This window comes from Ictalurus punctatus, chromosome 20 (assembly GCF_001660625.3).
Source record: "Ictalurus punctatus breed USDA103 chromosome 20, Coco_2.0, whole genome shotgun sequence".
Classification (NCBI taxonomy): Eukaryota; Metazoa; Chordata; class Actinopteri; order Siluriformes; family Ictaluridae; genus Ictalurus; species Ictalurus punctatus.
The window spans coordinates 8,336,379-8,350,905 of record NC_030435.2 but is presented as its reverse complement, the minus strand read 5'-3'; the positions used below and the strand labels follow the sequence as shown (position 1 = coordinate 8,350,905).

Sequence of the window (14,527 nt, the reverse complement as noted above, 5' to 3'; positions counted from 1 at the left end):
AGGGTTTCATGCGTAACCCAGACATTTTCCATATATGTTCTAATCTTGCCTTACCTTACCAATCATCACTGGTTGTTCTTTGATTGTATTTCTAGTCATCTGTTGCTCAGCTAAGCTCTTTTTATTTCCACCTATCCTGTTTTTCTTGCAGTTTCTGTTGGTAGCATCCTTTCAGATTTGCTGTGTTTGTTTACTTCCTGGTTCTGTTTAATAGACGTTTTGGCTCCTGCTTTGGTTTAGTTATTTATATAGTGCTTCCCTTTCTGCTGCTGTTAAGAGGTGTATATTTTGTCTAATAAAGGACCGCTAAAGTGTCCTTTCAAGATTGGAATTGTTGTCCAAAAGGATCGAATTAATATAATGAGTTGTAATGCTCATCACACACGTGTGTAATATGCATTGAGTTCTGTGCAGGGTTTAGTGAAGGTGTGTGTGTAAGAACACAGGAAAGACTAGAGCAATCAAGCAGGATCTGCTGTTTGAGCTGACATGGTGGCCTGTTGGAATTACCTGACGTTCTCATAGCGGTGAATGTAGATGCGGTGAAATTGATGCTGCAGATTCTCATCTTCCACGTTACTCATGTCATTAATCATCTCCAGAACCACGAACCGTGGCAACACTGACAACACCAGACGCTCCTGGTACAGGGGAAAAATGAGTAATCAAGTTCAGTAGCTATCATTATTCACATACACATAATAGCCTTTATTCAAGTTGCACAAAAATATGCATAAATTTGGGCACACAAAATGATATACGAATAGATCTGCAACACTGATTCATGAAGTGACATCAGACGAGCAATGATTTGAGCACAAATGATTAATCAGACTCAACAATGTGGACACAGGCTCCTGCACTCTAATCCCTTATTTATCTGTCATATGCATGTGCCACACCCTCTTATACATTATACAAATGTGCCTATTACTCAACTGAAGGACTAATGATCTGAAAAATATTAGTGTCTGAGCATTCTGATTCACATTCACAATTTATATGTTGCCCCATAACCTACATCTTAGTTTTAGGTTCCTGCATGTGCAATTGTCATTATCAAAATTAATGTCTATTATTTTGGTTAGTACTTGCACTAGTCTACTTATTATTCTTGCTATAATTGAGATTTTTTGGGTTGTTAAAATGGTATGCTCAAATTTAGATTATCATTCACCTACAGATATAATGAAGATCAAATTGAATTGATTCAGTGAAAATGTTGAAATTTGTGTATTCAAATTTGATGAATAAGGGTCAATATGATTAAACTCATATATACATGATGGACTCATATACATGTTTAATACAGTGGATATAAAAGTCTACATCAGATCTATCAAACTGCAAGGAGAGCTCTTGTGCACAGCTGCGTCATTCCATTCAAGTCATTCCCTGGGTTTTCCATAAATTCGGGCTCTGACTGGCAATTCCTATGTTGACTTGTATTTGTGCTTTGGGTGGTTATCATGCTTCAGTGAGATTTTTTTTTATCTTCAGCTATCTAACAGAGGCCTGCAGATTTTGTGCGAAAATAAATAGGTATTTGGCGTTATAGACAATTCTCTCTATCTTGACTAGAGCACCAGCCCCAGCTGAAGAGATAGCACTATTCAAAAAGCATGATGCTACCACCACCATGCTTCACTATGGGTATGTTCTTTGGTTATAAGCTGTCTCATTTTTGCACCAAACATATTTTTAAGAATTATACCCCCCAAAAAAGTCTACTGTGTCACCAGACCATAACACTTCCATAAAGCTTCCATAAAGCTTCCATCTAGCCACCCTATCCCAGACGTGAAAAATATGAAAGATAAATTGCTGTGATACATCTCTTGGCTCCCTGATAAGTTTTCATGTTGTCCTTTCATCAGTTTTGGAGGGACATCTTGTTCTTAGTAATGTCTTTGTGGTGCCCCATTTTCAGTCCGTTCATTTTTTTTGTAATCGTTGCAGCCAAAAATGCTTGATTTCGATGTGGCTTTTTTTCTTAAATTTGAGACGCAATATTTTTGTGCTTTTTTTTTGCAAAAAAACTACTTGAATTGGCAAAATTGCAATTGCAAGGAATTGTTCTGCACAGGGATGTTTGTTGGTAAATGAGACCTTTTTAACTGTACTCATGTTTGGCGCATATGAATCAAAGAGGGCTTTGGCTGAATGAGCATTGTGACGACGTCACATGATGCGTCTTGGCCGAAATCTGCAGAAAATCTGTGATACTTTTCAAAAATTGCAAGTCCCTGTCAATATTGTGGAGTTTGCTTGATTTTCTGCTTTACCACTTTTCTGCTTTTCTACTTTCATTTCTGCAATCACAAAATTGCGAGGGACTGATTTTTAACTCTTCACAGTGTTCCATGGTTCAACTAATATTTTGGAAATTCTTTTGTACCTCTCTCCTGATAGACACCTTTCAACGGTGAGATCTTGTATCTCACCATGGCTTCAGCAGTCAGTTGAAACATTTCATTTGAATGGCACAACATTTCTAGTTAGATTTATTCACCACCTGTACTTGCAAGTGAACAGATTTTGTGAATTCTGAAAAAAACTGGCTTGGGAAATATTTCCTTCCTCTGTCCCGCTCTCTTTCCCGAGAACACATACATACAACACAAACACAACCCCATCTCTTAAACACACAAACAAAAGGACACACACATACACACACACACACACACACACACACACACACACACACACACACACACACACACACACACACAGGCATCTTGCTATATCCTCCTTCTTCTAGGAATCCATGGCCCATGGGAGGGGGAGAAAAGGTAATTGATTTAAAGATGAGAGAAGTAAACTCATGAGAAAGTCAGACAAAAAGAAAAAGGTACTCAGACTCCGTAGGGAATATTTACCTTCCTTCTCTCACCATGTCTCTCCTTTTCCCTCTTTTTTCTCATTCATTCTTCCCCTCCCTCTATCTTACAGAGAGCTCTCAGGTGATTTGTTGAAGGGGGTTCCATTTGCCAGTCAAGTGGGGCACATGATGCAACCACACTGTGTGTGTGTGCGTGTGTGTGTGTGTGTGTGTGTGTGTGCGTGTGTGTGCGTATACCCAGTGTTTTTTCCCCCAAGGGTGTGCTGGTATGATAATCCTACTTGTTTTGTGTCAGAAATAGACAATTACACAGAGTGATTCTCTGGTCTAGGGGTCACATGAACAATTATCTGTCAGGATGCTTTCCAATCTATTTAGACCCATGAACACACAGGCTCACACAGTCACACAAACCTGTCTCTGATTCTCAGTCTCCAGGCGGAGGCGAGCTTCAATGCACCTGCGTGTTTCCAAAAAGGCCTGCCGTTGAGCACGGTCTGCCAGGTAACTGATAAACACACCCGCAGTGTTCATACACAGGAACAACAACACCTGGGCACAGAGCTACAGAGAGAGAGAGAGAGAGAGAGAGAGAGAGAGAGAGAGAGAGAGAGAGAGAGAGAGAGAGAGAGAGAGAGAGAGAGAGAGAGAGAGAGAGAGAGAGAGAGAGAGAGAGAGAGAGAGAGAGAGAGAGATAAAGATACATATTTTGTACCTTATACACTATACATTTTGCTCATGCTAGCATTATCCATGTGCCTGTGTGTGTTAGTATATGCATGGATGTGTATTTTAGTGTGTTGATAACTAAATGTCATGAGGATCAAAATATCTGACAGTTGAGAAGTTATGGTGACACTTGTCTGGTGCCCACATGGTAAACTGCATTAAAAAAAATATTACAGAAAAAGAAAGAAAAAAAACTCCTTAAAAGAGCAATGTTTTAATTAACTTCATTAATAATTCTGTAAATGGAAGGCCTTGACAAAGACAAGTGTGTGTGTGTGTTTGATAAAGAGGGACAGCTGTTTGCATATTCCTATGTGTAATGTATAATGATAGAAATATCTTAATTAAGTATTTAATTTTGTTGCTTCATTACACTACTGTAGTTTGCAGATCCTTTGAATTAGATTTGACAGATGTTCTTTTATTGCTGAATGCTTTATAACACAAGTAACCTAAATGGTCTAAAGTGTATGTCATTACTATTGCATCAATCAAAATTCTTCAATTATGACAGATTTCATTTTTTAAGTGTATCTGATATATAGTGCATGCTTCCCATTGATCAATCATCAATTCTTCCAATAATCCTCAACCCACAACCTCATCACATGATCTTCTGTCATGCTCCTATCCCCGTCTTCTGATTACTTTACATGCACATTTTTGCAACCCATTTAAATAACCTCTGTTATGTGACCATTTGCCTGCTTCACATTTCTGAGTATTGCCAAGCACTTTTGTTTGTATGCTACATTGGTTTGAATATAACCAGAAAACTTGCCCTTACTTCTGTAATTCTGCTTCATGGCAGAATTCTTCACCAAAAACATTGACACAGTAGCAAAATCTTAGCTGTCTTTGCTCAATGCCTTGTAGTCAGCAAACAACAATAGCAAATCTCTGCTAGTCTACATCATAGATTCCCAAACCTGGTCTTGAAGCTCCCCCCTTGTCCTGTGCATTTTACTGTTTTCCCTGCTTCAACACACCCACTTCAATTTACGAATGGCTGTTTAATAGCTGCTCCGTTGAATCAGTGTATTGGGAGTCAGGAGTTGGAAAGTTAGCACTGGAAGAATTGTGAAATTGGTTAATGGGAGCCAAACACTTCTTCATTCTCTACACCAACCACAAGAACCTTAATGTCTTAAAACACAGTTACTCACCCTAAGACAAGCTTGATGGGCCCTCAAGCATAACTCTCTCATTATCCAGGTTCCAAAGATGTCAAAGCAGACAGTGTCTCTTGCATTTACCCCACTGTGGATCATCACTGACAAAACTAGGGATATTGACTGCCAAATCACCCAGACAGTGCTACTGCCAGAGCTATGTCCCTTCGAATCTTTGCTATGCTTTGTTAAACCTGGGCTTACATCCCCATTGCCACGGATCATCCAAGGGTTACAAAGACCCATTAACTCCTTGGGAGGAAATTTTGGTTGGAAACCATGCTACAAGATATACAAAGGCCATGCTCTGTGTGTCCAAGCTAAGGTTCCATGCACTCTCCAAGCTGGCAAACTCTTGATCTTACCAATCTGATTTTACCAAGCACAATTCCCATGCTCCATATTGCTGTGAACTTTATCACAGCTCTGTCCTCCTCTCAAGGCAAAAAGACCATCTTAGTCCCTCCAGCTTATTCCACTTCCTGTTATACATACAGCATTCAAGACCGCAGAACTTCAGTGTTATACTGAAGGCCACAATTTACCTTGCAAATTTGAAGGGAATTTAATCTGAACCTAATGGCATGTTAGTTTAATGTCTGGTTATTATTCCCAAGTTAACGAGCAAGTTGAGAGCCAATCAAGAAATTGGTTGAATCCTTCTCACATTCTGCATTAATTACCCAGAGGAACGGTCACGTTTCCTCCCATGGGGTGAATATGCAACAAACTCCCTGAGTCATTCAACTGCCTGGCTCATACTTTTCCATTGTTTACTGGGCAACAAACCATCTTCCTTTCCCTAGAATGTCACACTCACAAACACACCAGCTGTGAAGAATTGTTTTTAAAAGATACAGGGAGCATGGGAGTAGGCACATCAACAGTTAAACATTTTAAAAGGAATTTAATATTCCTTTTAAATTCCCAATTATGAACTAGGTGACTGGGTATGGCTGTTGACAAAGGATATGAGACTTTTCAAGGATGGAATGAAACTCATGCCCTGTTAAATCAGCCATTTCACAATAATCCAGTGAAGCTACGTCTATCTTATTAACATACAGTATATCCCAAAGCTTCCATGTTTCCATTTTGAAGCCTGTCATTCCTGGAACACAAGACCCAGTTTGCCCACAGCTTCATCATATGATCTCCAGTCAAATTCATATTCATAGTCTTCTGAATACTAATGTCACTTGCCTGCTTTCAATCACACTATGCACTTTAAATAACCCAGACCCAGGCTGGGTCTGAATATCCCTACTACCAGAGTTTGGTATAATTATTTGATTACAGTTACTGATGTCAATAAAATTACGTTATTGCATTATAAAATGTATGGTTAAGAAAACAATATTAAGTAAAATGCATTTTGAAAAGAAATCATGTTTTGCCAGGGGTGTAACCTGGCCTGGGCGTTGAGGGCTGTTGACCTGAAGATTTGTTCTTTAGCCCCAAATAATTATACACTTGGGCAGTTTGTCACTGTTGTAATTTTATATCTTCCGTGAACGGAGGCAAGACCAGTCAGACAGGGTTTACAGGAAATACTCGTGTCTTACCGGCTGACAGCTCTCAATTCTGCCAAAAGCTAGCTCACAGTCAGTGTGAGGAAATACTGATATACGCTGATTTTTTTTTTTAAACTACTAAAGGGGGTGAAACTGAAACACTAACATCCTCTTATGCTGAGCAGGAAAACAAAGCGTGTAAATGTCTATATGAGTTCCGGTTTATGTGAACATGATATGAACAGAGCATAAGGAAAGATGGCACTGTAGCAGCTAAACCCATACACAGCTTAGCTGTGCCTCCCCTTGGCTACTGACATCAACCTAGCCAAGTTAGAAAAGTTTGCTATTTTATCGGTCTGGTAGTCCTACAAACAGTGAGTCAAGTTTTATTATAAATCCAACTTTTTTTGCAGTGTATTTTTGTAGGTTTTATAGGTTTTGAAAGTAACTTGAAAGTAAAGTAATTAGTAATATGATTACTTTTTACACACAGTAATCAGTAATGTAATCAAATTGCAATTTTAAAGTAGTAATTAGTAATCTGTAGTGGATTACTTTTTTTTTTCACTTAATCAACACTGCCTACTGCACAGTATGCAAAAAGCAGTACGCCAAAGGAGTAGTATGTCCGAATGATCAGTATTCATAAGACCACTGGACACTGTGGATACTGCACTATCCCATAATGCAATGGGACTGGCATGGAAGAGCTGTCAGAATCGGTGCCACATAGTATGTCTGGATTGTATTCGTGCTTACCACTTATACTGATCAGTACATACTGTATCAACGACCAAGCAGTAGGTACTGAATCAAATGCAGTAGGTGCTGTCATAGTATGCGATTTCTTTACTTTGCAAAGTCTAACTCTGAAAATGTGTCTATTAATATCCAAGCCACATCTCTCTGTCTTGATTAGTGTTATGACCATATCCTGTTTTAATAAAACCAGGAATACACATTTGTATCCATCTGTCTGCTTCATAATTTTTTTTTAAAGTTCTTAATAAATCACAGTTTGGTCACACAACTTTTCAAAGCAACAATATGAAATTTTAAATATAGTTGTTCTTATTTATCTTTGTGCCTATTTTAACACATCCCATACATTTTCCCAAGTTTGTGTCTATGTATTCTGTCCAAAATGTAAACTTCATGGAACACTGAGATGTATGTAAAGCTGCCAGCATGAATCCCAAACTCTGTGGTTTTGTTACTGTTCACTGGCAACATGCTCTCCCTCCCCCATACCCTTTCCAAAAAATGACACTGGAACCTACAGAGAATGAAGCCATCATTCATCATGTCACTGGAAAACAACAGAATTGCATGCATGTCCAACCAGCTCTAGCAAACAGCATGCTGTGGAATAACCTGTCTGTAACAGTGAGCTCTATTAGTGATCACAGTTGATGGGGAGAAGAACCATGAATTCGTTAAAAACATTCATATAGTCTGCAATATGTAGTTCGCAAAAAACGGCCAACATCATAAAACAAATTGTAGCAAAGGTTGGGATTTAATCAGTCAAAAGTATAAAGCTATTGATGTGTAATAATAATAAACTGATTTTCAGTTTTGTAACTGTGCATTTCAATTATTGATCAGCTTTATGAAGATGTCATGCTTGAGTTCTTGTTTCTTAAAGATTTGGCTCGAATGCAATGTAACTTATCCCAGTACGTCTGCACTGGGAGGGAGGTTTTTAGGAACAGCTAGAGAGGTAATGACTAAAGTAGAATACCTGAACCATGTTGTCCCACATATATTTGTGTTCTTCCTCTTCCTCTTTCTCTCTCCCTGAACAAGAAGCTGAATGTACTGTTGCAGTGAACAGAGTAAGTGAAACAAATAAAAGCTGAGCAAGCAGGGGGAAACAAGCTCAAGTGAACCCCCATCACAATTTCTTCTGTATTTGTGTATATCTCATACTATATAGTTTTAGATCTTCAAATGAAACACAACATAAAACAAAGGCAACCTGAGTAAACACACGATACAGTTTAAAAAATATATTGAAGAAAAAAAAGGTTATCCAACACCTATCACCAAAGTGAAAACTTAAACTTAAAATCTAGTTGTTCCACCTTTAGCAGCAATAACTGCAACCAAATGCTTCTGATAATTGGAGATCAGTCTTTCACTTACAGTACTTCTAGGACTAGGATTTACTCTGATGCTTTGGATCATTGTCTTGCTGCATAATCCAGTTGCGCTTGAGTTTCAACTTACGGACTGAAGACTGGACATTCTCCTTTAAGATTTTATGGTAGAGAGCAGAATTCATGTTTCCTTCAATTATTGCAAGTTGTCCAGACCTTGAAGCAGCAAAGCATCCCCACACCATCACACTTCCACCACAATGATTGACCGTAGGTATGATTTTCTTTTTGTTGGAATTCTGTGTTTGGTTTACGCCAGATGTAACAGGACTCCTGTCTTCCAAACAGTTCCACTTTTGACTTATTTGTTCACAGAACATTCTTCCAAAAGGTTTGAGGATCATCAAGGTGTGTTTTGGCAAAATTCAGATGAGCCATAATGTTCTCCTGGGTTAGCAGTGGTTTTCACCTCGCCACGCTTCCATGGATGCCATTTATACAGACTTCATATAAATCCATAATGAACTTTTTCACAATATCTGTTGTTACCCAGATGAGGATGGGTTCCCTTCTGAGTCGGGTTCCTCTCAAGGTTTCTTCCTCTTAAAACATCTTAGGGAGTTTTTCCTTGCCACCGTCGCCACTCAGTGGCTTGCTCAGTTGGGATAAATTCGCACCTTTAATATCTGTATACCATGTTGATATTTCTGTAAAGCTGCTTTGAGACAATGTCTATTGTAAAAAGCGCTATACAAATAAAATTGAATTGAATTGAATTGAATTTATTCCCAGTGTCTTTCTGAAAGTGGAGTCATGAACCTTTATTGATGCAAGAGAGGCCTGTAGATCCTTTGATGTTGTCCTTGGCTCTTTTGTGGCTTCCTGGATGAGTCGTTGCTGTGCTCTTGGAGGAATTTTGGAAGGTTGGACACTCCTGGCAAAGTTCACTACTGTGCTGAGTTTTTCCATTTGGGGATGATGGCTTTTACTGTGGTCATTTGGAGTCCCAGAGCCTTTAAAATACCTTTGTAACCCTTTCCAGACTGATGTTTTTAAATCACCTTCTTCCTCATCATTTCTGGAATTTCTTTAGAACTTTGGCATAGGGTATTACTGGGTAAGACCTTTTAACCAACCTCATGCTGTTGAAAAAGTTCTATTTAAGTGTTGATTTGATTGAACAGGGTTTGCAGTCATCAGGCCCCCAATATGAATACAGTTTCATAGATTTGAGAAAATAGTAACTACAGGGGCAAATGCATTTTTACTCAGGCCTAGTTGGCATTGGATAACTTTTTTGCTTCATACACTCATCATGGACATGGATGTCAAGGCAATATTGGGCTTTCAATAATTTCTTTTAACTTTTCTTTTTCTGGGGCAGAATGATTGTACAACATATATCTTTAAAAAAAGTTTTAATTAATTTGAGGTTTTCTGTAATCAACATAGGACCAAAATTATACATACAGGGTCAAAAATATACATATAAACACTTAGATTATTAATTTAATGATGCTGAAAGTTCCAAAATGTCCTTTAATTTGCCAAGACCAAGGCCTCTTAATTTCTTGTTAGCGATCATGACTGACTACAGCTGGCAGCTTCTCTGTGCCACCATAAAAAAGGTTTGACAGCACTCATTGGATTGACCAACACACAGTACTATGGGAAAGTCAAAGGAGCACAGTGCAGATTTGAGAAAGAGGATGGTGGATTTACACAAGCCAGGAATGTCTTTTGGAGCCATTTTTAAACAATTGCAGATTCCAAGATTATCAGTTCAAACAATTGTACATAAGTACAAGTTATTGGGAAGTGTAGCCACTTTGCCAAGTTCTGGAAGACGACCCAAACTGTCACCCTCAGCTGAGAGGAAATTGGTTCGGATGGCCAGGAAAAACCCAGGAACCACCAAGGCATAGGCCCACCATGAACTGGAAGCTGCTGGAACATCAGTGTTACTGTCTACAGTTAAGCGAGTTTTACCTCGCCATGGACTGAAAGGCTGCCGTCCAAGAAAGAAGCTCCTGTTCCAAAATCGACACCTTCAAGCCCATGTAAAGTTTGCAGCTGACCATATGAACAAAAAAGCCTTCTTGAGGAAAGTTTTATGGTCAGATAAGACAAAGATTGAGTTGTTTGGCCACAATAACCAGAGGTATGTTTGGAGGAGTAAAGAACACTGTACCAACTGTTAAGCATGGTGGTGGTAGCATTATGCTCTGGGGCTGTTTTGCTGCTAGTGGAACTGGTGCATTGCACAACGTCGATGGAATAATAAAGAATTAGAATTATTTAGCATAATCTCAAACCATCAGCCAGACAATTGAAACTTGGACACAATTGGGTGTTCCAGCAGGACAATGACCACAAACACACATTAAAGCTGGTTGTGGAAAGGATAAAGCAGCCTCACATTAATCTTTTGAAATGGCCTTCCCAAACTCCTGATCTGAACCCTAGAAAATTACTGAGTCAAGTCAGGGCCAGGAAATCAACAAATGCCATTGAACTTGACCAATTCTGCCAGAAGCTGGTTGAAGTCTACCAAAAGCGTCTGATCTAAGTGAAACTTGTTAACGGTCATTCAACTAAATATTATGTGTGCTGTATGTATATTTTTGACTCTGTATGCATAATTTTGACCTTGTGCTGACTACAACTTCTGACTACAACTTCTGAGTACAACTGTACTTATTCACAGCACTATATTCTATTATGTCAAAAACCTTGGATTTGGCTCTGGTGGTAGAGAGGGTTGTTCACTAATTGTAGGGTTGGTGGTTCGATTCCCGACCCACATGACTCAACATGCCGAAGTGTCCTTGGGCAAGACACTGAACCCCAAGTTGCTCCCGATGGCAAGTTAGCACCTTGCATGGCAGCTCTGCTTGTATGGCAGCTCTGTGTAAGTGTGTGTGTGAATAGGAGAATGAGACACAGTGTAAAGCACTTTGGAACTGCTAAGGTTAAAAAAAGCGCTATATAAGTGCAGACCATTGAGCATCAAAATGCCTGCAGGTTTCTGTGTATCAAGTGGATCTGTCATTGTGTGTATATGAATTGCAGCAAATGTTGTCATACAACAGGTCAGCTGATGTTAGGACATGATTATAATGGACCTTGCCATGAACTGTATTTAAAGCTAAAGCATCATTTTAGTTCTGTTTTGTTTCTTTTTGTTTTTTGAGTTGCTTAAAGAATTTTCTTTTAAAAATGAACCTTGAAAGACATTATCAACTCCAGTCTCGCATTTGAAGCTCATGTAGGTAACATTAAGTGTGACAGCCTTTTTCCATCTCAGATCTTGCTGTCTGCCTGTTCCAGTAGGTGCATATTGCAGATGGCAGCAGCCAAAGTCCAGGAAAAACTAAAAAATGTGATTATATTACCCTTTTTTCATCAACATTACCCCGCAGGGTGCCTGAAGGAACTTTTGGTGTACATCTTTGTGAAACTAAAGGTACTGAGAATAATCAATACCTTTATCATACCTTTTATACTTAGAATAATGAAGACTACAGCAGGGGACAGAGTCTTTTCTTAACAAATATAGGATGTCCTTCCCATTAATTTTCTGGATTCAGTCTTTAAAGCTAGGTTGAAAACCTATTTGTTTAGTCAAGCATTCTGTTAAATAACTCTTCTCCTAGGTAAATATGCAGATCTGGGCATTAATAAGTACTGTATGTAGAGTTGGAGCTTTAAATGATGTTGAGACCATCTATTAAGAGTGAGCCTAAGCTAAAGAATCATAAGAAGGTCAAGCAAAATGTGTGGCACAATCCAGGAGAAATAAACTGTCCCCTTCATCCATCCATCCATTTTCCATTCTGCTTATTGTACCCCGGGTCACAGGGGAGCCTGGAGCCTATCCCGGTGAACAAGGGCACAAGGCAATGGACACCCTGGACAGGGTGCCAACCCATCACAGAGCACAACTGTCCACATACACGTAACCATTCACACACTACAGACAATTTGGAAATGCCAATTCAGAAATGCCTAGAACGCACGTCTTTGGACTGGGGGAGGAAACTGGAGTGCCACGAGGAAACCCCCAAAGCATAGGGAGAACATGCAAGCTCCGTGCACACAGGGTATAGGCCGAGATTCGAGTTGCCTACCCCCGAGATGCGAGGCAACAGTGCTAATCACTGAGCCACTGTGCCCCCCCAAGCAATCTGCAAAATTGACTGAGAATGCTTTTATCCTAACATAATTTATACTACTTACTATTATATAAATACATTGGTTGTTAAAATAAAACAGAAGCTTGACCACAATTAAAAGCTTCATAAAAGCTTGTGTTCGCCATTATTAGTCACCAGTGTTGCACACACATTTTTGGACCAAAATATATTTTAATTCTTCGCTGCTCTGGGAGATTGTTAATGTCACACAACCTCTTGTTCTGCTCCATAGGGCAGCATTAATTTATAACCAAAATAGCAACAGCATAAAAGTGTGAAGAAAAACCATGACTTGCAACCAACCAAAATGGCAAGATGTTAATCTGCATTTAATGACATGAAAATGGTGCCTCATATTTGTTTGTATTGATTGATTATATAGTGGGTCAGTTAATGTGAACTGAACTTCTAAAAGTATCAGTTTTCAATTACTTCAAGTTTGATCTTAGCTTTTTGGATTACTTAATGGTAGTTTATCTTAGTAGTTAGTAAGTAAGGTATCAATGGCTCTAAATTACCCTTAATTATTGTTATAACTTAATTATTTTATTCACTTGTATCCAAGAATCTATTAATGTACTTAGAGAATGTGCTTTGAATCTGAGATTTTGATATCAGTCATATGGCAGATGATGTTAGTTGTAAATAAAGAGTGTTTGTTTTTCATACCTACTGTAAACAGGTAATTCTGGAATTAACCAAATATTCCAAAGTCAAGCGTGGACATGGGTTATTAATACAAACATCAATTTATGGTGAAAAACATCTATATTTAAATAGACCTTATGTGTTGGGTTAAGTAAACATGTTTTGGGGTTAAAAATCAGGTTACAAAATATTTTTTTTAGTGTCACATTGCGACATCTATGGCACATTCACATTTGATCTGGTGTAGCTATTGCTCCCGTAAGCATGACTGATCAATGGTCTTGCCCCACATGGTACACACTACACCATGTACCCCAAGAGATCTCCTAAAAATACACCCAAACACTCGAAAACAGCATGCATTTTCTTCAGGGATTATTTTGTAACCAGCTGCAACCATTACCTACTGAAACAATTACATCTTACAGAGCAACAGGGACACAGATACACATGCTACAAGACACTGGATAAACTTGTTCAGACATGTCTGAGCACCTGCTACTACAAAAGCCCCATAGGATGTGTGTGTGTGTGTGTGTGTGTGTGTGTGTGTGTGTGTGTGTTTTGGATCACTATATCAGCCTAATAATTCAAAGAATAACAAGAAATTTGTAATTTTCTCATTATCTCAATCTCCTCAGCATGGAATTATTTTCCAAACAAACACACACACACACACACACACACACACACACACACACACACACACACACACACACACACAAATGAATAAAGAGAAAGAGTAGAATAGTAATGCTGAATTTGATCCCTTTCTCTACCTTATCTTCCTTCATATTTTATCTTCCTTGTATTCATCTCCCTCTATCTTTCTATCTTTAATTCGCTCCCTATAACACCCTCCCTCTCCGTGTCTCTTTCTCTCTCCTCCCCTCCCTCTCTCATTCCACATCTACTGTAACCATCTAAACACCATAAATAAAAAAGGAATACTATGTTCCAGGCAGCGTGAAAGAACACGTCACAGAATGGATAAAATGAGCCAGTAGCATAACATTACTATTGATGGAGAGAGATACTGTTACTGTTGTATGTATGTGATGCATGGTGAGAAGATAGCTGATTTGAGTCTTGCTGCTTCATAGCAAACAGCATTTACACATGATGCCCCTCAATTAAATCAATCATAGTATCTTACATACTCATAGGTGCATCACAGGAATTTAATACACTGGTTCATATTCAGAGTTGGTGACTTAAATTGCCAATTAACATATGTCAATGTATGACTTCATATGTCAGTAAAAGTAAATGTTGCACATTTTATATTCAGACTTGCGTATATGTTGGTGCCTATCTTTAT

The 14,527-nt window shown here is 38.7% G+C and overlaps 1 protein-coding gene across 2 annotated transcripts in view; it reads right to left on the bottom strand.

The window, feature by feature from the left end:
- Positions 1-14,527, bottom strand: part of adcy8 (adenylate cyclase 8 (brain)) — an 87,368-nt gene that overhangs the window by 60,493 nt on the left and 12,348 nt on the right. For both annotated transcript variants that reach the window (XM_017495071.3, XM_017495072.3), the window contains exons 2-3: positions 3,257-3,406; positions 511-641 (exon numbers count right to left, since the gene is read on the bottom strand). In XM_017495071.3, the coding sequence (XP_017350560.1) occupies positions 511-641; positions 3,257-3,406 (281 nt within the window). The remainder of the gene's footprint in view (positions 1-510; positions 642-3,256; positions 3,407-14,527) is intronic.